We start from the raw sequence: 25,384 nt of genomic DNA, 5'->3' as shown, positions 1-25,384 counted from the left end.
GTTTGTTCACTTCATCACTGAAACCACGTGTTTCGAAATAAATTCTATTCCAATTACGCGTCGGCTCGGGCATTAGGTGCTCACCTCATTATTATGCTGATCTTTGGCACGTGGTCGGAAGCAAGCTTACTCACCAAAGTAGGCACTGAACCTTGTATGAAGCCATTTGAAGCTTCATACTACATCCTGGTGCATATAGGGACCAGTAAATCCCGAGTAGATATCCATAGTGATACAATATAAGTTTGAAAGCGATCACCATCCATGTCAATGTGGATCTCGCTCGCTCTGCGTCTGTTAATGAATATCGATTCCTAGCCTGTATTAAAGGCATCATGAACATAAAAAGGTGAGCCTATTCACGGCCACTTCCGTGGTAGACTATACGCTAGCAGATTTATGTCATCCGCTCTTTTTCCGTCTTTTTATACAAGCTATCAAATCCAGATAGCTAATTGCCTATCTTATTATATATATGGTCAAGGTAGACAGTATTAGTCTATTCCTCGACTGAGTTGTATCACTAAGAGGGAGTCAGGAAGGTGATAGCCGACTTTGGTATCGCCTCCTACACGAGAGTAATACCCTGACTTCAACCATGCTTGAACGGGCATTGTTTTATGCAGCTTTTTGGCTCTCTATTTTCGCAATGGAGCGACCGGTCTCAATTTAGATGAATTCCGTTGATTCGCCTTGCTGAGCAATGCTTCATTAGCGGGTTCGTTGGATTTTAGAGCTTGTGTGACTATGTTTATCCATTGGAGCAGCTTCATAGTTGATACCAGCCAACCGGATTAGCCCCTGCAAAGTCATTCTGTACAAACAAGTAAGGTTATCTTTAGAAAGGATGTGATCGGACACTCAAACTAAAGTTAGATATTGCGTGGACTTGACGGTCAGCTAAGGATGGCGGGATTACATTAAACTTTGTAACATAACCAAAATATTTGATAAAATTGTGATGAGGCTAGCACTGCATAAACGACAAGATTCAGTTCAGCCCCTTTTACTGTATTTTGTATTTCACAAGTCGTAAGCTCCTATACAGACGGGAACTTTCCTAGTCCGAAAGGGCGTACATTATGCACCCTAGAACTGCGGGATATGCCCACCCAACCTGCGGAATACGCCCCGCTCCATGGAAAGGTGCGATTGGTGGATGTAGGTATTTTCCCTTTTTCCACCATCCCGTAGTTAACGGCAATTGGTGTCCTTTTTCTGCATCCGTTGGGCGAACTGCAGGCATAGACTTAGTCATGACTTTTATGCCTTATATTTCACACCCTCGTTCAGTGCCCAAGTACCTTAATTTATGGTAGTGCATAGAGCGTGGCGTCATCATCCAAGTATTTTGCTTCCATGCTTTTCAATGCCTTTACACATAGTTGACTTTCTGGACTGCAAACATCATTTTGAATCACACACATAACACACCTTCGCTGTTGCGACAAGTCGTTTCTCCGAGTTGCAGTGTTCCGAAATCAACGTAGGAAAATCTATAATATTTGGTAACTTCACCCCAACACCCAATAAAAATTACGCATGAATAATAAAACCGATATCCAAGTACTTCAATAAAATTAGCAGTAAATCACCATATCCCTTTCCCTTTCCCTTTGTTGGCTGACCCCATCATAGACCCCCGCTCCATGAATGCTTGAATAATCATTTCCTTCTCCTTTTGACTGGCCCTCCTCACCAACAAAGTACCTTCAGCATATCGCGCAGCAATCCGCTCCTTGCCTACTTGCTTTCGAAACAGCGAACAGATATCTTTAGCTGTTCCTTCAAGTGGCTTTGAAACGAACTGTAGGGAACCAGCAAGAGGTTTCGTCGTCACGCTCAGGGCTAATGAGAATCGTTAGATTGCATGCTCATCAGTAAAAAAAAAAATGGTCGCCAAACTTACTCCCTTTAGCTACTCCAGCTGCGGCTCCCAAAATTCCCTAAAATTATAGCATCAGGGGAAAGTTGGACGTATTATCAGTGCAATCATCTTACATTCTCCTTATATCCGCGCACGGGTTCTCTGAAAAAATCATTGACACCGTCATAGGCGCCAAATAGCAAGCTCTACTCAACAAGTAGATTGGTTTAGCGTCTAGTTTTCCTTTTTATGCGGCTGCGTACCTTGGTGCCCTCAACCACGCCGGATCCAATCCCATTCACCTTTTTCGTCTCACGAACTTGCCCACCATAAAGTTTTGGTAGATTGGTAAACCCGTCAGCGGTTCCTTTCAACGTATTTGTTGCTCCTGGACGAGTCCCGAACCAGTAAGAACTTTGAACCAAATTATTCATTTGATAAAATCGCACCAAGTGTTCCTGCCCCTATGATCTGAGCCACCCCTTTATCAGGCCGGGTCGGTAATTTCGATACTCCTCGACCAAAATCGCCTAGAATTTTCATTGCAGGTGAAAGCGTGCCAGAAACGGGGTCGAAAGCCTCGATTTGCGTGACGTATTCGCGAGATCCTGAATTCATAAATTAGATTGTTCTATGAGTATATTCAAGGTAGGGAACATATAGCATACGGTGTAGCTGGAGTTTGTTGATATCAATGTACCCGGATTCAGAAAGTACTTGTGCCGCAAATGCACTCAGCCTCATTTTATGAGTGGACGAATACCAGACTGCGGTTCGTGTCGGGTCGAGGTCGCACCTTGATTTGATCACGAGTTAACTTCCAAGTACGCAGGAATAAATACCCATAACCACATACCGCATATTTAGCAGAGGCATGTGCCTATGGAAAGAATCTAGGCCGTTTTGAGTACCATCCTGTAGGTTATATCAATAACCAAAACTCCTCAAAATGATAAATGTACTAACCTCTTGCCTTATCATCTCTCCAACTACTTCCGCAGCTTTCAACGTGGCCGGGGACAAGGCCATTCGGAGCGCCGCTGCAAACGCTGCGGCCGTCAAGTTTTTAGAATCCAACGGAGGCGGACCGGCTCCACGACGGGCAATCTGAGTAGCCCACCAAGGCTAAGCCGACTACATTTCAGGATTGGCTTTCTGGTATGTTAGAGTCCTACTCACCTGGTCACCGAAGAACGGAACAATGATGGTAGGTTTGCCGCATTTGAGCCCGATGGCGGTCGTTCCGGCCCCTCCATGGTGACAAACAGCGCTAACGTGCTGGAAAAGCCAGTCGTGGGGGACATTCCCGAGCGCAAATATATGTGGTCCGGCAGATCTGATCAAGTCCTCATCCAACCCTCCCCATCCTGGAGAGATTATGGCTCTTACGCCAGTTTGAGCAATGCCCGAGAGGATTGCCCCTGAAGAAGATCGGTAAAAAATAAATAAATTAGAAGTGCGATTGTCAAGACACTCACTGGTCATTTCTTGTGGATTTTGCAAGACTATAGATCCAAAACTATACCCATATCTTGTTGGTATTCAGGAATATGTCTGGAGGTGTCCTGCTTACCCAATGTACACTGGTGGTTCTCCGCACTTAAGAAATTCGATCAAGTCATCGGGAGGTTTATAATCTGACGCCAAGTCGAGGAAATAGAACCCTACGACATCTAAAGAGTACCACAATTTAACACGCTTTCTTCCCAAAAATCGATCAAACTACTTGCCTATGTGTGACATCCAGTCGCTCGGTTTCGGAACAAGCGCAGGAGAGATACAGTATGTCCATGGAATAGCACATCGCTCGATCATTCCTACGGCAGAAGTAGTAGAAAGATACTCCAGTCCCAAGCGCTTCATCCGGAATTTATTGATGGTACGACCAAGACTTTGGGACATGTCAGTTCGAGCACTCGAATAGAGGCGAGTGAGCTCACCCCTGCCAGGTCATTATATCAACCAAGCCATAAGAGTAGTAGTTTGCCATAGTGGGCTCGGTACTTTCGCTCTGTCTGATATTGACCAATGGATGCGGAGAGGATGCCGTAGGACACCAGGGCATGGCTAATCCCAGGTTAGCGCTATCCAAACGAATAATATTCGACTTACTAAAAGACAGCAGTAATGGTATACCCAGAGCTTCTGCACAATGAATGTGCGCAAACGTCGGCGGGTTCGATATAATTGCATCGGCCGCAAATCCAGCTTCTTCGTTGGACCCATGATCCGGGGCAAAGCATGACGCAAAACATCCCTCGAGCATCTGCATTTGATTTCTATTGGTTATGTCTCGATCAAATCTTAACATGGAGTGACACACACCTCTCCAATCATTTTCTGTTTCTTGCCAATGTCCCCATTCTTCAGGCTCTCAATACCAGGTATAAGCCCAGGGTTCCGGACCATGTAACTCATGAGTTCGTGAGGGTCCCCTCCGATGTTGTAAAATCGTAATCCGGCGTCTTTGACCATTTTTCGAAAGGTTTCGTGGGTAGAGAGGCGGACTTGGTGGCCATATCGTTGGAGCCTCTTTCCGAGAGCGAGATATGGTTGAACATCGCCTGAGTCATAGTACCGTTAAAACCTCTTTTCGTCCTCAAGATTAGAAACAAGCGTACCTCGGCTGCCCACAATCATGATATTAACGTTCATACGAGGAGCATCTCGAAATCCAGCTTCGTCGATTCCAACTTCATGAACCGGCTTGCCATACGACTCTGGAAAGGCTTTAGACATTCGGTTCCCGAATGATACATTAAGACGGCCGTCTTCCGACACTGTAGTTTTCGCGTCGAGTTGAGTGTAGCCGGGAAGGGGAGGAAGGTCCTTTTCAAGTTCTGATATTTGACTTGCTTCAATGGATGTTAATACTTGAATGAAGAATGGCTGTCTGGGGACTTACAAGAATAGGAGTGAAATGAAGATCTGGGTACGGAAGGCCCAGGCTCAGATCTAGGATCATATCGAGCATATACAGGCGGTGGGGGAGGTTGAATAGTGTCTTGTGCTAGAGATTCAAAGCTCCGATTCACAGTATTTGGGCTATAATAGACCGAGCCAGGGGCCGAACTTGGTACGGGGAGGTCATGGTAGGAGTTGTACCGTTGTGATCCTCGAGAGTAAACCGAGTCTCGTTGCTTAGGATTCATGGTATTCGGGATAGATGATATGCCAAGGAGTGTGTCGAGGATGGTCAGTTGCGGTAGATCATTATATACCCCTCGGTCCAATGTATCGCCTGGGTCGATCTAATTTGAATATGCGCGCCGCGCGCTTCGCTCCCGTTGCATAACGTTGGGTATACGTGCGGCAATGAGTTTCAACAGATATTGAAATACCTCAACGAAGAGTATATTAATTATGTTAAGTTCACCAAACTGTGGCCAAGGAAATGATGGATGAGCCGTGGTGGATATTTGGACTTTATCTCGCTATGTCATGTGATCCTCAGCGCTTACTCTTGTCAGCCACAACCTGCCTGTAGACACTGTTGCGCCTTCAAGGAACCACATTTCGTTCTTTTTTAGTAGGCGGATCAAATGCTTCTGACACATAAACCCTGTCATCTTCGCTTGCTGGCAATACACCCACCCCACCATGTTACTTTCTGCTGTGTGTCTCATTACTGGAGTATTAGCATTATTACTCGTCCGCCGGCACCGTAAACTCAAGTCTCTTGTCGGGCTCTATGGTCCACCTCCTAGTAGCTACCTCGCTGGGCACTTTAAGCACATGTTTGGCCTACATGGGATTGACTTTCAACTCGAAGTACTGAGAAAATACGGTCCGACAGTTGGAATGACGGGTGTCATGGGGGTGCGCTCACTTATGATATATTTTATTCACGTTGATTTGTTATAATAAGTACGATTTCATAGGAACCATTCATACTCACATTCGACCCTGGATTTATACACACCGTGCTTGTCAGGGAGAGGTCAAAGTTTGAGAGAAACGAAGGAGGAACCTTGTAAGTTCTGATCTTTGAATTCGATTTGATAATGAAACTCATTTCATTTAAACAGGATGGTTCGCTCAATGTTTGGAGGTGGCTTGCTAGGCTTTAGAGGTACACGCTTACTTAGCCATGCCAGGACTTTCTGACTCTTAAAACCAGGAGATGAGCATCGGTATCATCGCAAAGTCCGTAATTCGATCAAATATCACTAAAAAAGATTGAAACTAAAAATGCCCTATAGCTGCTTAACCCAGTTTTTACGGTACAACATCTTCGCGAATGTAAGCTCCAACATTTCCCTCCCAAGTCTATCGACTGATACCTCCCTTACAGTGGTAAATTCTTCCCTCTATCCCCATTAACTCGGGTTAAGAATGACTCAATGGTACCACAGCTCCCGGTATTCACAGATGTTGCGAAACAAGTGAGCATATTCTCCTCAACCTCGTATACAAACTAATTCTTGTTGCACAGGCATGCCGTGCCATCGACCAGTCCCTCTCAACGGAAGTAAATGACGTATTCCAGTGGTCCACAGCTGCCGCATTGGAATTTATCGGCGAGGCAGGACTCGGATACTCGTTTGGATCGTTTAGCGGGGAAACGAACGAATATAGTGTAGCAAGTAAAAGCGTATTGTGAGTACTGTGTGTACCATCGGACAATCGACTAATTAACACTCATAGCCAACTGTTTGCCAAACTTGTGCCGTTTATCCCTCTCTACCCATACCTTTATCGTCTCCCCATTACTCCGCAGCTATTATCATATGTTCCTTTTCCTTTATTACAGCAAGTCCTGAAGGCCACGAAACTTCAGAACGATCAGGCTGAGCAAATTCTCCGGAAACGGAAAGATCTCCTCGAACGAGGCGTCGACCTGGAATCAGTAACAGGAAGGGGAAAGGACATCCTGACTCAACTGAGCAAGTGATCTTCTTACCTTTGATGAATGACGGCTCGTTGATAAAGTATTAGTGAAAGCAAATGAGCAAGGGTTGGACCGGCAGGCAATGATTGGACACATGAAGTAAGATTCAGCCCCCGCCCGTCGGGGCTTTAAACTCACGTACCAAAAGTGTACTCATATTTGCAGGACATGAGACTTCCAGGTATGACCTGGTCTCTTTTGTTGCCGTTTAGATACCCTCATTATACATCCGCGCAGCTCTGTCATTGCTCGGATCCTGGATGTAGTTGCGCACGATACTAATATTCAAGATAAAATGAGGGAAGAACTATTGGAAAACAAGGACAAAGACACGCTGGAGCTACCTTATCTCGACGCGGTCGTCAAAGAAACGCTGAGATTATATCCTCCGGTTACGTACCTGGGTCGAGTGTGAGCCATTTTACCGTCCTGTATTATCTTCACTGCCTTCACACCCACCAAAGATGCGAAGAAGACACCGTTGTGCCTCTTATCTACCCAATATCTACTCCTTCTGGAACAACCACCAACCTGCCGGTCAAAAAAGGAACCCGTCTTGCCTTGAGTGTAGTGTTCTCAAACCGCGATGAGAGTGTCTGGGGGAAGCGAGCAAGCGAATTTTGGCCCGAGCGATGGCTCGAAACGGAGCAGCAGCAGACACACTCTCATTTGCAAGGAATTTATTCTTCCATGTGAGTCCTCGTGCATTAATGCCAAGCTTCCTAAGAAACTAAGATGGAGAAGGATGACATTTGGGCTCGGTCAATATTCATGTATCGGGTTCAAGTTTGCTGTTATGGAAATCAGTACGACTTTTTTTCCCATTTATTCCTATAAACTACTGTTGACTCATAACTACAGAAGTGATGACCAGCCAGTTACTCAAGTCGTTCAGGTTTGAACCCTCTGGCGAAGACTATGCCTGGGAGGTGAGTCGAACGCATACCATACCAAACGAACAAACTTTGTTGACGCGGACGAAAGAACGCTGGGGTTCAAAGTCCGTACCTTGCCAAGGAGAGAAAAGAACCGACAAGAGTCCCTAAATTGCCTTTGAAGGTTTCAAGACTATGAAAACAAATTGGCACGGAGAAATCGGCTTCTGTTCCTTTATCCACTCGATATATACATATTGTATCATTTGTAAGCAGCTGAATGGTGCCGAAAGGTGCTGCTATAGTTACGCTCTGCGATGAAGCAATTGGACGCCATTCCCTCGAGTTGACTTGTCACTAGAGACGAAGAATCTCACAAGTTGCGCTGGCTGCGCGGGCCAGTTGAACAAAGGTAGTTGGCTCGCACTCGAACTGAGAATGAAGGAAAACATCTATACAAGTTATTGGAATAATGCTGTAGATAATACTTGAGCAATAATGTACACTCCCAGAGCTTGCAGTAACGTCAGAGTGCCCATACACAACTCGAAACTTAATATCATAACCAAAATGTGACGCAAAGCGGTCCGCGTGACAGTTGCAATTGGGGAGGTACTGTATATTTCTGTTCGGGATTACTCATGGGACAAAGGGAAATCAGGACATAGCTACAGGCGCAAAAAAAAAAATCACTAAAAACGTAACGGCGTACAAGACAGAAAGGTAAAACGTGGGCCGATAGCCCGTCTAGCGGGAGACGAGGGGTGCAACAGGGTCGCTGGAAGCCTTGCATACGGGTAGTCTTGTAGATAACCGATGCCAGATTTGAAAACTTCTTCGGTGCCTTGCCAGGGAAGATACGGCCCGACGCGACGACAGGCGGTCCTCGATCCCAGGTTGAATCCCTTTGCATGCCGGCACATAATATTACACATGTCAGCGACATGGGTCGACCAACCAGAATGTAAGCACATAACTTCAGCATGACAGATAAAGGAGAAGAGGCTATGATGGCGTCCAGCATGATGCTCTCCCGGGTATTAATAAACGGGATACAGAATGCGAGTTGCCCCAGAAATACTTTCAGCAACCGCGACTCGACAGGACTGAGGAAGTGACAGAAACATATCGAATTTTTCAAAGATTATCTTATGAAAATTATACGAAGAACAAGCATCCACGCTGCCATGCGTGAACATAAACGTACGTTAGCTGCCAAGATTGTAACTGCACTCACCCAAGGCATTTTTATCAAGCCCAAGAACATATACCGGAAGATACCTCGAGTAACGATAAAGAGCGTGAAACTACATCAAAGAATACGGAGCAAGCTACTTCCAATCAGGCGGATGATATGAGTAAGGACCTCGTTGGCCAATAGAGCCATTGTCTGTCCATTGACCTATGATCTCGCAGGCTACGATGATGTGGCCAAGCAGGCCCTTTTCCACTGGGACAGGTTCAGTCGCTTGGGCAATCTAGATGACCTTGAGAAAGTTATTGGCTACTCAATTCGTGGACTCGATCTGATTCCGGAAGGAGGGCCAGACACAATACGTTGGTTAGGTTTTCTAGTAAAATGCCACGATTCTCGGTATCTTCGCCTCAAGGACTTGGATGACCTGGAAAAATCGATTGCTTGGTGTATCCGACGAATGGAGGTGACCCCAAAGAACGATGTAAGCCTCCTGTCGCAGCTGAAGGATATGGTGCTATTGTACAAGGCACGATATCAACGGCTTAGAAGAGCTCATGATCTCGAAAAAATGCTGGAATACAGTTCCCGTCTACTTGCGTACACTCCTGAGGGACACCCGAGCTTACCAGAGGTGCATGATCGCGTGGGGGAGTCATACATCTATCGGTATGAATGGAACAATTGCGAGGCTGACCTGAAACAAGGGATCAGATATCGCTCTTTTGCACTGGAGCTCACTCCCGACGGAGACGAGTGCTTGCCATACCGGTGCGCTGCTGTAGCGGAGGCATATCTCCATCTTTATCGACGAATAGGAAACATGGCTGACCTGAAAAAAGGGATCGAAGATTACACTCGTGCACTGGAACTCACTCCCGATGATAACCCTGTCATGGCACACTGGCTTGCTTCTCTAGGGAGAGCATACAGCGATCAATATGAACGGATGGAAGACATGGATGCCTTCTCCAGGTCGATTGATCAGACGTCTCGTGCGATTGAACTTACTCCCGACGGCCATCCAGGCCTAGGAGATTGTCATGAGATTCTATCTAGATTATACCATCATCGATTCCGCCGGCTGGGAGACGCGACTGACCTTTCCATATCGATGGAACACATATCCCGTGCACTTAAGTTCACTCCCGACGGGAGCCAACAACTGTCAGACCGCTTTTCTTTTCTCGGAGGGTTATATCTGGAACTTTATCAAGCGAGGGGAGACCACCAAGACCTGGATAGATCGATCAAATTAATGACTCATGCAATCTCGTTTGCCCCCGAAGACCACCACCCAGCGCGAGCATTCCTGTATTTTAGTCTAGGGACGCCACACGGCGATCGGTACCGTCGAACAGGAAACTTGGCTGACCTGGAGAAAGCGATCGAGTACCACGATCATGCAGCGGAGCTCACTCCCAAAGGCCACACCCTCTTGCCAGTCCGGTATGTTGCTCTATCAATGGCACTTGCGGACCGTTACCGGCGGATGGGAGACCCCGTCGATCTGGGGAGGGCGATCTCATTCATTATGTCTGTACTAGACCTGACTCCTGATAACCACCCAAGCTTCCCAGAGCAGTGCACCAGTCTGGGGCAGTTATACATCGAGCAATTTCGACGGTTCGGACATATATCTGACATAGATAAAGCGATAGAATACCGCTCTCGTGCACTGAAACTCACTCCCAGCGACAACAAACGCCTAAATGTCATGCTTTCTAATCTCGGATTGTGCTACATCTATCGATGTGAATCCTCAGGGGACATCGCTGATGTGGAAAAAGCTATTGAACACAACTCTCGCGCACTGGAGCTCACTCCCGATGGTCACATAGGCCGACCAGGGGTCTGTATTTTTCTAGGGATCTCATATAGAAATCGATATCAACTGATGGGAGACATTGCCGACCTGGAGAAATCGATCGAATACACTTCTCATGCACTCACACTCACTCCTGACGGTCACATAGAGTTGCCTTTCCGACACTACCTAATGGCCGCATCCCGTCACCAGCAGTATCAGCACACAGGCGATCCATCTCATCTTGAGGTCTGCCTCGTTTCCTTTCGTCGGTCCTCAAAGCTATCAGTCGCACCACCACGCATTGTGTTCAATAATGCTCTTGACTGGGCAAGGCTCGCATCTCGGCATACCTATCTCCATCCTATCGAGGCTTTCCGTGCGGCCATGGAGCTTCTGCCTCACTTTACCTGGCTTGGCGCCACCGCTTCTCAGCGATATTATGATGTGACTATGATGGATAACTTGGCTGTAAGAGCTGCTGCTGTTGCCATCCGATCCTCAGAATACGCTACATGTCTGGAGTGGCTGGAGCATGGACGGTGTCTTGTGTGGAATCAGGCACTTACTCTTCGATCCCCGCAAGCTATCCTTGAAAAATCTCACCCAGAACTCGCTGCTCAGCTTTATGACGTCTCTCAGCAGCTTCACTGCAATGAAAACCCGAAGTATCGGTACGATCTAGCGAAGAAATATAGCGATCTGTTGACTCAGGCACGGTTATTACCCGGGTTCGAGGATTTTCTGCAGCCCACAAAGGCTGCCGGTCTCTTGAAGGCTGCTCGACACGGTCCCGTGGTTGTGGTGAACTGCTTCAGGAACGATTGCGACGCGCTTGTGATCATGCCTGGACAGGATGACATTGGTCATGTCGCTCTGCCGAACTACACTGAAGCCAAAGCACGACATGCTCGATCGGAGATAGAACAGCTGGTGTGTAACAAGGGGCTTCGAGAACGTGGATTCATGCTCAAGGGCGGACGCGCCCGGGTTCAAGAACCCGATCCGGACGTGGGACTGGTGTTAGCGGATCTATGGAACGACGTCATTAAGCCGGTGCTCGAACATTTGGGATACCTGGTGTGTTCGGTTATACGTCGACAGTACACGCGAGCTAACCACAGTCTTATAGACCAATGATGTGACTGGCCAGCTACCACATATCACATGGTGCCCTACAGGTGCACTCACCTTCTTACCGCTACACGCAGCTGGTGACTATGACCAGCCCCGATCAAAAGTGTTCGATTATGTGGTATCGTCATATACCCCGACCCTCACCGCACTGCTCACCTCTGCTCCGACCATGCCACACCGTGTTCCTCGCGTGCTTGCTATTGGCCAAACGGCTACGTCCGGCTACAGTCAGCTGCCAGGCACCACCAGGGAACTCGCATCTATCAGGACTCACACCCGCGACCGAGCCGAGTACTCGCAACTCACCGGCAGAAAAGCAACTCCCAAGGCTGTACTCAAGGCGATGGAGAATCATGACTGGGTGCATCTTGCCTGCCATGCTCATCAGAATGTGACCGACCCGACCAAGAGTGGATTCTTTCTGCATGGCGGCAGGCTGGACTTTGCTGAAATCACCCGACGATCGTTCAGGAGCAAGGGACTGGCGTTCCTGTCGGCTTGCCAGACGGCGACTGGGGACGAGAGGCTGCCGGACGAAGCGGCCCATCTTGCGTCTGGGATGCTGATGGCGGGATATCCCAGCGTCATAGCGACGATGTGGTCAGTGATGGACGAAGATGCGCCGATGGTGGCGGACATGGTGTACTCGGAACTGATGAAGGACGGGAAGGTAGGGGGTGGGGAGGCGGGGAGGGCGTTGCACAACGCTGTTGCGAGACTGCGTGAGAAGGTGGGAGAGCGGAACATTGCGCGATGGGTGCCATACATCCACATAGGATCGTAGCGAGCCGGGGAGATGAAGCATGTGCTGAATGTCATGAAGGGGATAATGGTGGGCCTTTTTGTACGGTACTTACTACGTCGGGGTTCGAATATCCTGCCTTAGTATCGATTGATGATTGGGATATGGTTCGCCCTTTTTGTATATATTTATGATTGGTTCTTTATATATGCTGGTATCATCCACAACTGTCGCATTAAAGTTGTCGACTTTGAAAGCGTCGTATGCAATTTGGTAATTATTCGAGGGTCCACTTGCCCTGATGTGACTGTCGAGTTCAGTTATCGCTTTTGTCTTTGAGATATTTGTCATCGTTGAGCTCTTGCTAACCACTCCCATATTCGCCGCTAAATTAGGGATTAGGGACCAAATTGTTTCGGAAGTCATCCGCCTTCGTTGCCGTCTACTAGCCGCTTGCCCCGTTCATTCTTTACGGTGGAGACGGGGATGTGTAGCGGTGGAAGGGATGAATCTCCGCGTATGCGGGCACGTGCTATGTACATGCGACTGGGGATCATACCCCCGTGTGCCCCCTGCTCCAACGGGACGCGATAACAAACTAGGAGGGCTGGTGGATGCTGTGGTTGGCTGTAAAGCTGAGTTCGGAACGATACAATAAGCTCCCAGATTCATATTTGAGAGCACCACCGAAACGGATATAGTTTCATTGTTGTCAATATTGCTTACCTTAGTGCGTTGGATAGTTGTCTCTTTCCTCTAAACGATCGAGGGCAAGCATGAATTTGCTGATCCTATACCTTCCATGCCTCGATGAACCTATACATAGGTGAGAACATGATACCGCTACCACTAATCACTGGCAGTCTGAGGATTTTATGAACAAGAAATGTGACTACATAAACAGTACGGACAGATACCATCCGTGCTTACACGTCCACATACCAAGAGCGCAGGATATGTGTTTCGGGAAGCTTTCCAACCGCCAAGCACTCCGGATCCAAAGGCCAGATGCGTCATTCTGGTATCCATGATCGCCAAGAATCGCCGATCGAGGCAGCTCGGATCAACCATTTTCCAACATCACACCGATCTCGATCTCTTTTGCGCGATCGATAGCATATCATTTTGCCGTCTTCCCCTTCCCCTCGGACTTGCGAAACGATCACAGGCCGCGGGAACAAGACGGACTATGGATATTTCATCCCGTTTTCCAGTACCCACTGCACGATCTCACCATGTAGTATTCTGTAGTTACAGGATTATCGCAACCGTGGCCACGGTAGTGTGTGTATTTTATGCTCCGACGGTTCCGTTCTCATAGGTCCAGGACATGACCGGTTCGCAGAGATTAAGTATTGTCCCTTTGTACCGCGCATCTGGTTGATTTGTACCATATTGCCAAGGACGAACGCTTTCCTCACGGATCTAGATATATAGTCGATCTGAAGCGGATGTATGTGAATTAGCAAAGGGTATCACTAACCGCGAATCTCCACGAAGATCTTATGGCTGTATCAGTCACTGTCTTTTTTTCTTTTTCACTTTTGAGTGCTCTTGGATAAAGCTGCAATGGAATACAATCCATCCGATTGGTAGAGGTCAAAGGGTAGACCATTGGCATGATGCCTGCCCTCAAGATTCCCATATGGTAACGGATCATATCAACTTTCGCCAACTTTATTATGGGTTGCAGAGCACTCGATGATATCAGAAGTGGTCGAGACCAGAAGTGTGGGGACAGTATCACGTTCAATATGGGCCTTACTTGAGCTAGGAAAGTATAGATTGGGTCTGATGGAGCGCATCTCTGGTGCGAGGGGTTAGAGGCAGGGACCGACAAGTTGAAGGACCGAAAGGGAAGGGAGCGAAAGGTGGGGAGGATTATGGCTAAAGGGGAACCAAGAACAGGCGGGAATCAGAGAGCGTAGAAAAGGTCAGGATCAGACCGTCATTGGACGCCCACCAACTTGCGCATCTAGTAGTCGGGTGATTGTCAGGAAAGGGCGAGAAATGTCCCGAAGACGTATTCGGGGAATGAGACGGACAGTACACGGGACGTAAGCTCGTCAGCTGGACGTGAGACTTTTATCTTTTCATCTAATATTTTGATAAACTTCATGCACAGTGTATGTGAAAGGCGGACAACACCAGCAATGGACGAGTCAGAGTTAGTGTGAACTGAGCTTCATACCTCTCGGCACTCTCATAAAGGTCTTCCAACTACTTTCAATTTAACAGATAAGAAGGAAGGGGAGAGAAAGGATTGTCGTTGGGGGTTTCGTGCTTGCGCCATGTACACCTGGGTACCAGAACCTTAGTTGGTCAGAGTGGGATATACATCAGGGAAAAAATCCTGAGCTAATTTGACTGTATTAGCGCGTGTAGCCAATTAGTGTATGTTCCGCGCCCGGGTCCCTGTATTAGAAGCCGATCTACGGCGGGCGCTGAATTAGAACAAACGCCTCTGAAAAGGCTTCGTTTAGTAGACAGGTAGCTAAACAGCGTCGAAATAGTACGATTAGTAGTCGACGTGTCGTCCCGTGTCACAGCCGTTTAGTATGGATTAGTGGGGATTAGTAGTCGTTTAGTATAGGATTAGTGCAAATCGCACACGATTAGCATTCATTTACTAGCTCGCTTACCAGTTTCTGGCCGAATATTTTCTCTATTTTACATTCCTGTGCATGTACGATATGCTGACCCTGTTATATTCGTAGCTACTAATAACACATACGGGGAAAGCAAGCAGAAAATGGAATAAAAGAGGTATAAAATTGGGACCAAGGCGTTGTTATCTGCGGCAGACGGTCTACTAGCCACCATCGTCCTCCGTACTCTCGTCTTCCTCGTCCTCCTCGTCCTGCTTCTTCTTGCCCGTCTTCTTGTCTCCATCGATCTCTTTCTCCTCGTCGGACTCGTCGGACTCGTCGGATTCGTCGGATTCGTCAGATTCATCGGATTCGCTAGCACCACCGGCTGTCTTCATAGTCACATCAACGAGGCCCGCCGCACTGTTTCCATCGGTTTCGTCGCCGCTGTCTTCCGACTCATTGCCGCTGAGAGTGGGCTCCCTACCTGCTGGCGCGCCTTTGGTCTGACCCCCACGCACATCCCGCTGCCCTGTGGCCACAGAATTTGCCAAATCGGCATCCTCGTCACTGCTATCGCAGTCGGTTGGGTTCGAAATCGTCAAGCCCGCAGTCGTATGAGGTTCAAGTGCACCAGCTCGCATGGCTTGAACCTCGGAATCGGAGCTGCCAGCCACCTGAGCCAGTAACCCACTAAGGTTTTCCGAGTTAACCTTGCGGTCGGCTTGAGAGGCGTCGTATATAGCATTGACAACTTCCGATTCGGGAGTGCTAGAGACCAAAACAGCGTGGGGGACCCCAAGCTGCATTTGGACTCTATATACCAACTCTTGGGTGAGGGCGGGTGGAGGATTTTTTGAGTGACGTTCTATCCCATATTTGCTATCAGCGTATGATGTACAAATAAAAAAGTAAATAACGCACTCAAGGGACCAACGGCTGTGCTTGACGTAGTCTTAGGCGCAGCTGTGGCACGGTACCTTGCGGCAATCAGGGCCTGTGGAACTAGTGGGCGAACGTGTCGCACGGTTTGCGATTGAATAAGATCTCGATACGGTTTCCTGGCCGGAAGTAAGTCCAGATGCCCCTAGAGTACTGGCGAGGTGCTCACCGCAATTCATCGGCCATTTCCTGAAGATGATCGATCAGCTGGTTCTGGGCTTTGTCGAGGTTGTAAATTGCAGCCAATGTTGCCAAGTGCGAAAAATAAACAGGCATAAAATCGTTTGCGTTGAACTTATTATCTACCTGTGTTCCAGACTTGTAGCTCCTGAGCACTTTCTCAACCTATTTTGGGCTGAGCAGACGCCCTAGCAAGGGCGAGGATTGAGAGTACATACCGCAGCAGCTGTAAGTGCCATACAAGGAAGGGAAATGGTATTGAAGAGGTTGTTGTGAGCAACCCTGGTTGCGTCAGCGGATCGAAATAGACTATTCTTCAAAATCTCTCTAAAAACACTATGTTTGTACATTCCACCACAGCTGTCCAATGACTGAAATTCACTAGAATTTAGTACTGAAGAAAAAATCACTTTAGAGATAGAACATCTTACCATAAGAGTAAAATTTGCATCTTTGAGGAGGAGCTTGACCTTGTTGCTATTTGCCTTGATCTCAGCTTTACCGGATGCAATTTTGAGCTTGTAGGCTAATGCCACATTGGTTGCGGCCTTTGGCCCAACAAAACTGGCTTGCATCTGTGGGATACAATCATATAGCTAAAATACAATATCATTATAGATTTTTCTTTTCATCATGGTGAGGAATCAATAATTCTCACCAACTTGAGATATTCCAATCCCTTAGTTAACTTGAGATGGCGCCCATGTTTCTTTGATGCCCAATGATTGGCGTTACAGGCAAGTAACCACGCAGTGTCAGCATTGGGAAAGCCACACACAGCTACAAGGAGTGCCCCAAATTGGCTAATAGCAGATGACACAACCACATTATCAATCGGCTTGAGATCCCTGAGCTTAAGCTGTTGCTTAGCCTTGATCTTGGCGCGTTTGCCAGATGGGAATGCATCAAGATCAATGGGCAGGAGTGGTACCTGGCGCTCTGGGACGTAGAGTGGCTCTGGAAGTGGATGGGGCATTGTGAGGGTAGGTGCAAGGTGTGCAGGTATACCAACAAGAACCTGTGTGGGATCAATACCAAGGTCACTGCCATACTTGGCAACATCATCATCTGCAAGTTGCTCTGCAAACGGTGAAGCATCACAAGAGGGGGGAATGGAGCCAGGGGCAGCCAGGAGAGGTTGGGTGGGGAGCTTGGCTTTCCTCTTGGACATAGAGTGAGACAGGGCTTGGGGGGTAACAGAGGTTGCATCTGCTTGTGATACAGACTTGCCTGTGTCAGAGTCTGACTAATGAAGAATGGGATATATGCCTAAAGAGGCAGTGCTGGCTTTGGGGATAAGCAGAAGACTGCAACCAACACTTTTAGATAGAGAGATTACTTGCCAAATATGGCACAAGACCCCTTAGAGTAGAGCAGGAGAGTGGGGAGGGTAGTCAGTAGATTGACAGGAGGTCAAGTTCTGGTCTGAATGCCAGAACTCTCCCTTCATTATATACATCATACAGAACAAGGGAACTGTAAAGTACAAAGGAGAACAATGGAAGACATACTACAAAGGTATGGGTAACTAAGAGAACAATAGAAGACATACTACAAAGGTATGGGTAACTAAGAGAACAATAGAACAATGCAACTAAGGACATATGGTAACTAAGTAACCAGAGGACAAAGCTAACAGGCTAAACAAAGGGACCATTCACATTCCATGTTGATTGCTCTGCCAGGGGAGTCCTGCATGGCCTGTGGTCATGTTGGGAACATCCCCTGGTCCATATAATTCGTAAAATTTAGATAAAATGATAATAGAATATTAGGGTATCTGTGTCCATGCCTCTTGGGTCATGACAGCCTGGGCTGAGGTTGCTAAGGGATGAGGCTGTGGATATGATGCTTGTGGATGTGGCCGTGGCGGCCAATAGGTGTGTGCAAACCAGCTGACCCAGTGCAGCGCGCTTGCTGACCTTGCTTGGATCATTGATTGTGTGATCCTAATAGTCAATAGCCATAATTAGTATAAAGGCAGTGGGGAGTAACTAGGCATTACGTACTGTAACTCTGGATAAAGTGACTGTACTTGCAGCAGAGGCTGGTGGGCAAGGCGTAGCACTGCCAGCTTGTTTATTAGTCATAGTTGCCTTTGTGTTGTACACCACTATAAGGTGGGTACTTGCTAGTGAAGGTGGGCGCTTAAGGCCGTACTACTACAAGCACACGTATGTATCTAACTTATCTAAGGCTATGCTACTGGCGCTTAAGGCACTCTACTGCTATCTACTGCTGACAAAGGGGCCGGAGGCCTGGGAGGTGTGGTAGGTAAAGGTAAGGGGGTAACGTCAGCTGAACTTCTGGGGGCCGGCTACTTAGCTGGCTGATGCCTCCTCAATGAATATGAGACAAGGTAAAATCAACTTGGGGTCTCCAAGTGATTTCCCTGCTGTATATATAGACAAAGCATACTAACTACATGGTCCGTGCATGTGAGGGAAAGAAGTACAGAGGACAAATGAGAAGCGTGCTGCGGGCTGCGCAGAAGCGTGGATCTCTCCTAAGCGCCCTTGGCACGGCATCTCGGCGCGGCATCTTGGCATAGTAAGCGCCGAGATCACGTGATCAAAAAAGTAAAGATAAAGAGTCCGTAAAAAATACTAAAAATAATAGAAAATTCGGGCGATTCTGATGGTATAGTTAAGGAGGTTATAACATTGCCCCCCCCTTAAAGGCTCTTGGCGGAGTCACAAGCCTTTTTCAGGCGCAACTTGTTGAAGCGTTGGATCTCCTCTTGACTATGCTCCAGGACTTCCTTGGGTTCCCATGAATTGTCTTCTGCACCGTAACCTTTCCATTTTATCAGGTAGAACCACTTTCCCCGTTGACGTTTTGAGTCGATGATCTGTTCAACTTCATACTCCTCCTCTCCTTCTATTGTTTCAGGGGGAGGTTGTTCCGGAAATGGTTGACTTGGTGACTCGTGGCTTTTCGATAGCAACCCAACATAGAAGACATCATGGATTTTTAGAGTTTCTGGGAGTTCTAGGCGGTAGGCGTGGCTGGAGATTTTCTCAAGGATTTTGAAGGGACCAAGACGTTTGGGGTCCAACTTGTTTGAATTGGTCCTGAGTTCTACGTTCTTTCCATCCAGCCAGACTTTCTCTCCTATCGAGTACTCCGGTACTGTTCCTTGGTTCCTGGTCATCCGTTCTTTGCTTAATCTGAGGGCTGACTTGGCTTCCTTCCATTCCCGGGCTAGTGTGTCTGCTACATTGTCTGCCTCTGGTACGTTGGCTGGGACGTTGGAAGGGTTCATCACCGGGCTTTGTCCGTAGATCAGTTCAAAGGGTGTTTTTCCTGTTGCTGCGTGTTTGGCATTATTGTACGCATATTCTGCCAAAGGTAACCAAGCTGCCCAATCAGAATGGTTGGCTGCCACGTAGGAGCGTAGATAAAATTCAATGAACTGGTTGACTCTTTCCGTTTGCCCATCTGACTCTGGGTGATAAGCCAAAGAGAATGCTGGTTTCACTCCTAGTCGCTGGTAAAGTGCCCTTAGGAATTTCCCCGTGAAGGTAGTTCCTCTATCCAAGACTGTTTTGACAGGTAGTCCATGGAGTTTCCAGACGTGGGTAATGAATAGATCCGCCAGACCCCTTGCTGTGACCTTTTTGGAAGTGGGGATGAAATGGCCAAATTTGGAAAAGGAGTCTATTACCACCAGTATAGCGTTGTGACCTTGGGACTTGGGAAACCCTGTAATGAAGTCATAAGAGATGGTGTGGAACGGATAAGGGGGGACTTCTAGGGGTTTAAGGGCGATGACAGGAACATGAGCGCGTCGGTTGGCTTGGCAGATAGGACAACATTCTACCCATTCCTTGGCGGTAGACTTCATGCCAGGCCACCAGTAGTTACAACTTAGGAGTTCAAGGGTTCTTTGTTGACCTGGATGTCCTGCTAGGGGGGAGTCGTGGAATTCTCTGAGGAGTCTGTCCTTCAGGGGTTCATTGTCTGGAATTACCAATTTTCCCCGGTACCAGAGGAGGTCCTCTTCCCAGTCGTAATCTTTGTACGCCTTCCTTATTGATGGGGGAGCATTGTCGGCATCCTCGGTCAGGAACTGGATGATGGGGTCCAGGGAGGGATCTTCCCTTAGTTTGGAGCGTACTTCTGTGACAATCTCCAGTTCTTCCTGAGATGTGTTTGCAAAGACTTCTGCTGGAAGCATGACTTCTGGTTCCAAGGGGTTGTCAACATAGTCTGATCGTCTGGACAATGCGTCTGGCTTTCCCAACTGTTTCCCTGGTCGGTAGTGGATTTCAAAATTGAAGTCGCTCAGGAATATGCGCCATCTCGCGTGTCGCCGGTTGAATGTCCTTGCCTGCATCCAGTATTCTAAGTTCCGATGGTCTGTGAACACCTGTACTGGTTTATCTGTTGCCTCCAGGAATATCCTCCATTCCTCCAGTGCCTTAATAATAGCCAGGAGCTCCTTATCGTGGGTATCATAATTAGCTTCTGCACCGGAGAAGGACTTGGACATGTAAGCAATTGGGTGAAGGCGGTTATCCTCCCCTTGTTGGCTTAGGATGGCTCCCATAGCTACTCCTGACGCATCAGTTTCCAGGTAATACGGTTGGTCAGGTTTGGAGTGGATAAGGACCGGGGACTTAGTAACCAGAGATTTCAACTCCTGAAACGCTTCTTCTTCTTGGATTTTCCACGACCATGGGGTTTCCTTTTTTGTGAGGTTGTGGAGGGGACGGGCAACCAAGCTGAAATTGGGAATGAAGCGCCTAAGGTAGTTGACAAACCCTAGAAAGGCTTGGACCTGTTTAACAGTTTTGGGCGTGGGCCAGGAAGTGACGGCCTTGATCTTCTTTTGGTCCATTGAGAACCCAGCTGGGGAAATGACAATGCCAAGGTAATCTACTGTTGTAACATGGAAGTGGCATTTAGAGAGTTTACAGAACAGCTGATTCCTTAATAGCCGTGATAGGACCTCCCTGACATGGGTTGGGTGGTCCTTGGGGTCTTCCAAGAAGATCAGGATGTCATCCAAGTAGATAACCACAGTGACGTTGATGAGGTCCCTAAACAGATTGTTCATGAAGTGTTGGAACGCTGCGGGGGCATTGGTAAGACCAAAGGGCATCACTAGGTACTCAAATAGGCCGTATTTAGTCCTAAAAGCTGTCTTCCATTCGTCACCTTCCTTGATCCAAACGTTATTATATCCCCAGCGTAAGTCCAATTTCGTGAAGACCTTGGCATGCCTAAGTTTAGCCATGAGGTTGTCCTGCCTTGGTAAGGGATATACGTTCTTATGGGTAACGTCATTCAACTTCCTGTAATCAACAACCAGCCTGAGGGAACCGTCGGCCTTTTTGACAAACATTACTGGAGCACCAGCAGAGGAGGTACTAGGATGGATTTTGCCCGTGGCCAGTTCTTCATCAATGTGCTGCTTCAGCGCTCTTGATTCTGCGTCAGTCATTCCATAAATTGGCCCTGGGGAAAGTTTGGCATCAGGAACAAGGTCTATTGCAATATTGTATTCCCTGTGAGGGGGTAGGACCTTAAATTCTTCTTCGCCAAATACTTTAGCAAACTCATGGTACTGAGGGGGAAGGTCTGCTAAGGGGTCTGGGTCCGCTTCTTCCTCGGAGGCAATCTGTGCTTGTTCAGGGAAGGTGATTAGTCCCTGCTGCCAGTCAATAAGGGGAGCTTCTGCCGTTAACCAAGTCATGCCAAGGATTGCCGGGGTGTTGCCAATGGGGCAAACAAGAAAAGGTATGGAATGGGTGTGGCCATTGGCCGAAACTGTGATGTGGACCTGGTGCCAAATGCAACCAGTCTGGGAAATGGTACCATCTAACATTCTCACAACTTGTGGATTTTCGAGTTGGGTTTTTGGGATTTTGTATTTTTCCACAATCAAGGGGGAAATGAAGTTTGATGTGGCTCCTGAGTCTATTAGTGTTTTCAAAGGTTCTGCCGGGAAGTTCTGGACATATAGATTGATGAAGAGCAGTGGTTTTTATTTGAATCTAGTCCTAGATTTACAAATTCGATTCTATCTATATTGTCCTTGTTAGTCGGGGGCTTGGCAGCAGTCCTCGACTTCAATCTTTTCCCAAACCCTCTTCTTCTGCCACCTTGGCAACCTCCTTAATTGTGGCTTTCCAGCCGTTGGGGCACTGTTTAATCCCGTGGCCCTTTTGACCGCACTTGACGCAAAGTCCTGATGCGCGGCGACAATCCCGTTCTTCCAGAGTGACGTAATTGGGGTCCTTGGATAGGCGGACCCTGGTGGTGGTAGTGGAGGTGGCCACGGTGGCCGGGGACTTGGCTGGTGCCTTTTTAGGGCGATTCTCCTCATTTTTGCGGCGGATATTGTCAATTTTGATTGCCGCTGCAAAGATGGCTTTGAGGTCGTCCGGGATGCTATCCTTGGTAGACAGCAGTTCCTTGACCTTCCAGTGAAGGCCGCGCGTGAATTGGGCGATATAGGCCTCCTCATTCCAATCAAGTTCCGCCATGAGATTGCGGAACTTGGTGACATACTCAGCCGTGGTTGTGGTCTGAGTTAGCGCGGCAATCTTTCTGGCGGCTGCCCTCTTGGCATTGGGATCTGCAAAGGCTTCCTTAAATTTGGCTGTTAAGGCCGTTATGGTGGTAGGGGGATTTCCCTTGCCCTTGATGATTGTCCCAATGATGGGGAGTGCCCAGTCGGCAGCTTTGTCAGTCATGTGGTATAGGATCCACACAACCATTTGTTCCTCCTCGTCAAATTGATCACAATGGAGGGCTACCCAGAGCATCATCCTATCCAGCCATTGAGTGGCTTTTTGGCCCCTGACTTCTCCCTTGTAAGGATCTGGGAGGTCCATCTTGGGGCGCTTTACGCTGGACCCCGTGTCAAAGGGGGTGAGGGAGCTGAGGCTCCTAGGCGTGCTGCAAGGTTCTTTTTTGGGGCGTCTGGGCTCCTCTTCTTCCTCTGAATCGAACCCTGTTCCTCTTGATGGCCTGAAAGGGGCCTTGAGCCCAGGCCTAACCGTGCCTGGAGTGTGTGCTTCCCCCCCTGAGTGGGTAGGAGGGGTAACAGGCCCAGTCAATGGGCCAGGCTTGGCTTGGGCTCCGCCCTGGTCCTTGTCGCCAACAAGGTTGTTGGTCTCCTTGCATATGGCTTTAAGCTCAGAGAGCTGTTGGCCTTGAGAGTGGATTTGGGCCTGCAAGGACCCAACTTGGCTGGTGAGGGTGTTGATAGCCTCGAGGAGAGAGGTAAGGGTTGGCTCCGGTTCCATTCCAGGCAGGTGTTGCGGAGGGGGTGATGGGCCGCAAGAGGGTGGTTGGGAGCGGGTTGCCACGGAATGTTGACTGGATTGACTGAGAGGGCGGGAGTAGGGGTGAGGGGCGCCAGAGCGTGTGGATGGAATTTTTTTTGAGACGGCGTGGGGAGTAGGTGCCTGATGCAGGACTTATGAGCGGTTTTTATGCAAGATGTTATTCGCTAACTCCTTGCGTCAAGTACCTAGCGTTGAACAATCCCTACAGCAAATCAACAGGTCTAGCAATCGTGATATGAGCGGGTTTTTTGCAAGCAGGTATTTCAGCTGTCTAGGAGCGCTACTTGCAGAGTTCCGGCAAAACTCGTGATATGCGGGCGATTAGACACCGTCTGCCTTGTAGCAATTTGGTACTATCTGGGACCAACAACTTTTTGATTATTCTAGTTGAAAGGGGAGTCCGTTCAGATATTTTCCCTCGTGCTAGTACAGGGGCGCTTCTTGTTGTTGATCAAGCCTACACAAGTCAATTTTACAATGTTGTACACCACTATAAGGTGGGTACTTGCTAGTGAAGGTGGGCGCTTAAGGCCGTACTACTACAAGCACACGTATGTATCTAACTTATCTAAGGCTATGCTACTGGCGCTTAAGGCGCTCTACTGCTATCTACTGCTGACAAAGGGGCCGGAGGCCTGGGAGGTGCGGTAGGTAAAGGTAAGGGGGTAACGTCAGCTGAACTTCTGGGGGCCGGCTACTTAGCTGGCTGATGCCTCCTCAATGAATATGAGACGAGGTAAAATCAACTTGGGGTCTCCAAGTGATTTCCCTGCTGTATATATAGACAAAGCATACTAACTACATGGTCCGTGCGTGTGAGGGAAAGAAGTACAGAGGACAAATGAGAAGCGTGCTGCGGGCTGCGCAGAAGCGTGGATCTCTCCTAAGCGCCCTTGGCACGGCATCTCAGCGCGGCATCTCGGCATAGTAAGCGCCGAGATCACGTGATCAAAAAAGTAAAGATAAAGAGTCCGTAAAAAATACTAAAAATAATAGAAAATTTGGGCGATTCTGATGGTATAGTTAAGGAGGTTATAACACTTTGCGCGCTTGAGGAATGCGCAAGTTGCTTTGGGTGATTTGTCAATCACAGTGGATGCGGCCTTCTTGGCCTGTTTCTTCTTTTTTGCTAACTTCTTCTTGTTTTCTGTTCAATTGTAAGCTCAAAATCATAAAATAAAGAATACAGATAAGAACGCACCAACGGCTTCCTGGAGTGCCACTAAGAGTGCAAGTTAGTTCAGAATAAGATGTGACAAAACAGATTCACCTTGTTGAGCAACCGCCAAGCGCATTTTCTTCCGTTTACCTGAGGCTTGAGTATCTTTGGTTGGTGCTGCATCAATAATTGCATTTGCAGGAGATGCTTGCAAGGTTTCATCTAAAACATCCAGTGAGGCCATTGTAGCTCTTTTTGTCACTTTTTTCTTGTGCGGTGGCTGACTCTTGGGTGCTGCAGTTGATTCAGTAGCCTCCAAGCCTGAAGTGTTAGTGGATCCCCTGGTGGGGGTATCAGCCAAGGCCATGTTGGTTATTGCGTTTGGATTGGGGGTGGCTAAGTTGGTGGCACCACCGGTTGGGACTTTGTTTTGTCCTTTTTTCTGTGGTTTAGGGGCTTGCAAGATACTGATATTGCCAGGATCATTGAGCTGGCGTTTCTGGTTTCAAGTGTGAGTCATAGCAGTTGGTACTGTTTGAAGTTGAACGTGTCTGATCACATGGAGGATGTTGCACCAAAGTTCCACAACACAACAGCTCCTGCGCTAATATTGTACTATAAACACGTGATATATCTTGGGTATGGGTCATAAGTGCAATATGAGGTAAAATAATGAGGTAAATGCGTACTCACTAAAACG

The 25,384-nt window shown here is 47.9% G+C and overlaps 4 protein-coding genes across 4 annotated transcripts; 1 reads left to right on the top strand and 3 right to left on the bottom strand.

The window, feature by feature from the left end:
• Positions 1 to 1,591: 1,591 nt before the first annotated feature.
• RhiXN_00061 (glycosyltransferase family 1 protein) lies at positions 1,592 to 5,019 on the bottom strand (the record flags this gene model as incomplete). The annotated part of the gene is made up of 17 exons (XM_043319880.1): positions 1,592 to 1,848; positions 1,910 to 1,946; positions 2,002 to 2,073; positions 2,131 to 2,255; positions 2,317 to 2,475; positions 2,536 to 2,663; positions 2,724 to 2,782; positions 2,834 to 2,992; positions 3,047 to 3,288; positions 3,346 to 3,386; positions 3,441 to 3,540; positions 3,649 to 3,758; positions 3,808 to 3,934; positions 3,980 to 4,133; positions 4,193 to 4,431; positions 4,489 to 4,722; positions 4,773 to 5,019. The coding sequence occupies 17 exons, from the start codon at positions 5,017 to 5,019 to the stop codon at positions 1,592 to 1,594; spliced, it is 2,490 nt and encodes an 829-aa protein (XP_043178892.1).
• A 448-nt stretch (positions 5,020 to 5,467) lies between these two features.
• On the top strand, positions 5,468 to 12,556 carry RhiXN_00060 (cytochrome P450 family protein; the record flags this gene model as incomplete). Its single annotated transcript, XM_043319879.1, has 16 exons — positions 5,468 to 5,686; positions 5,749 to 5,840; positions 5,896 to 5,899; positions 5,988 to 6,013; positions 6,070 to 6,163; positions 6,223 to 6,252; positions 6,303 to 6,466; positions 6,515 to 6,757; positions 6,996 to 7,169; positions 7,223 to 7,450; positions 7,503 to 7,564; positions 7,620 to 7,687; positions 8,755 to 8,836; positions 8,890 to 8,991; positions 9,050 to 11,715; positions 11,768 to 12,556. The coding sequence occupies 16 exons, from the start codon at positions 5,468 to 5,470 to the stop codon at positions 12,554 to 12,556; spliced, it is 5,043 nt and encodes a 1,680-aa protein (XP_043178891.1).
• Positions 12,557 to 15,326: 2,770 nt separating this feature from the next.
• Positions 15,327 to 17,395, bottom strand: RhiXN_00059 (Melanoma-associated antigen E1; the record flags this gene model as incomplete). Its single annotated transcript, XM_043319878.1, has 6 exons — positions 15,327 to 15,970; positions 16,027 to 16,163; positions 16,214 to 16,389; positions 16,443 to 16,595; positions 16,656 to 16,820; positions 16,883 to 17,395. 6 exons carry the CDS (start codon positions 17,393 to 17,395, stop codon positions 15,327 to 15,329), a joined length of 1,788 nt encoding a protein of 595 aa, XP_043178890.1.
• A 1,503-nt stretch (positions 17,396 to 18,898) lies between these two features.
• Positions 18,899 to 25,051, bottom strand: RhiXN_00058 (Retrotransposable element Tf2 protein; the record flags this gene model as incomplete). The annotated part of the gene is made up of 7 exons (XM_043319877.1): positions 18,899 to 22,183; positions 22,243 to 22,256; positions 22,319 to 23,645; positions 24,617 to 24,672; positions 24,727 to 24,747; positions 24,796 to 24,906; positions 24,970 to 25,051. 7 exons carry the CDS (start codon positions 25,049 to 25,051, stop codon positions 18,899 to 18,901), a joined length of 4,896 nt encoding a protein of 1,631 aa, XP_043178889.1.
• Between the last annotated feature and the right edge of the window lie 333 nt (positions 25,052 to 25,384).

This window comes from Rhizoctonia solani, chromosome 4 (genome assembly GCF_016906535.1).
Source record: "Rhizoctonia solani chromosome 4, complete sequence".
Classification (NCBI taxonomy): domain Eukaryota; kingdom Fungi; phylum Basidiomycota; class Agaricomycetes; order Cantharellales; family Ceratobasidiaceae; genus Rhizoctonia; species Rhizoctonia solani.
Note: the sequence above shows the minus strand (reverse complement) of the source record. Positions and strands in the feature narration are given on the sequence as shown.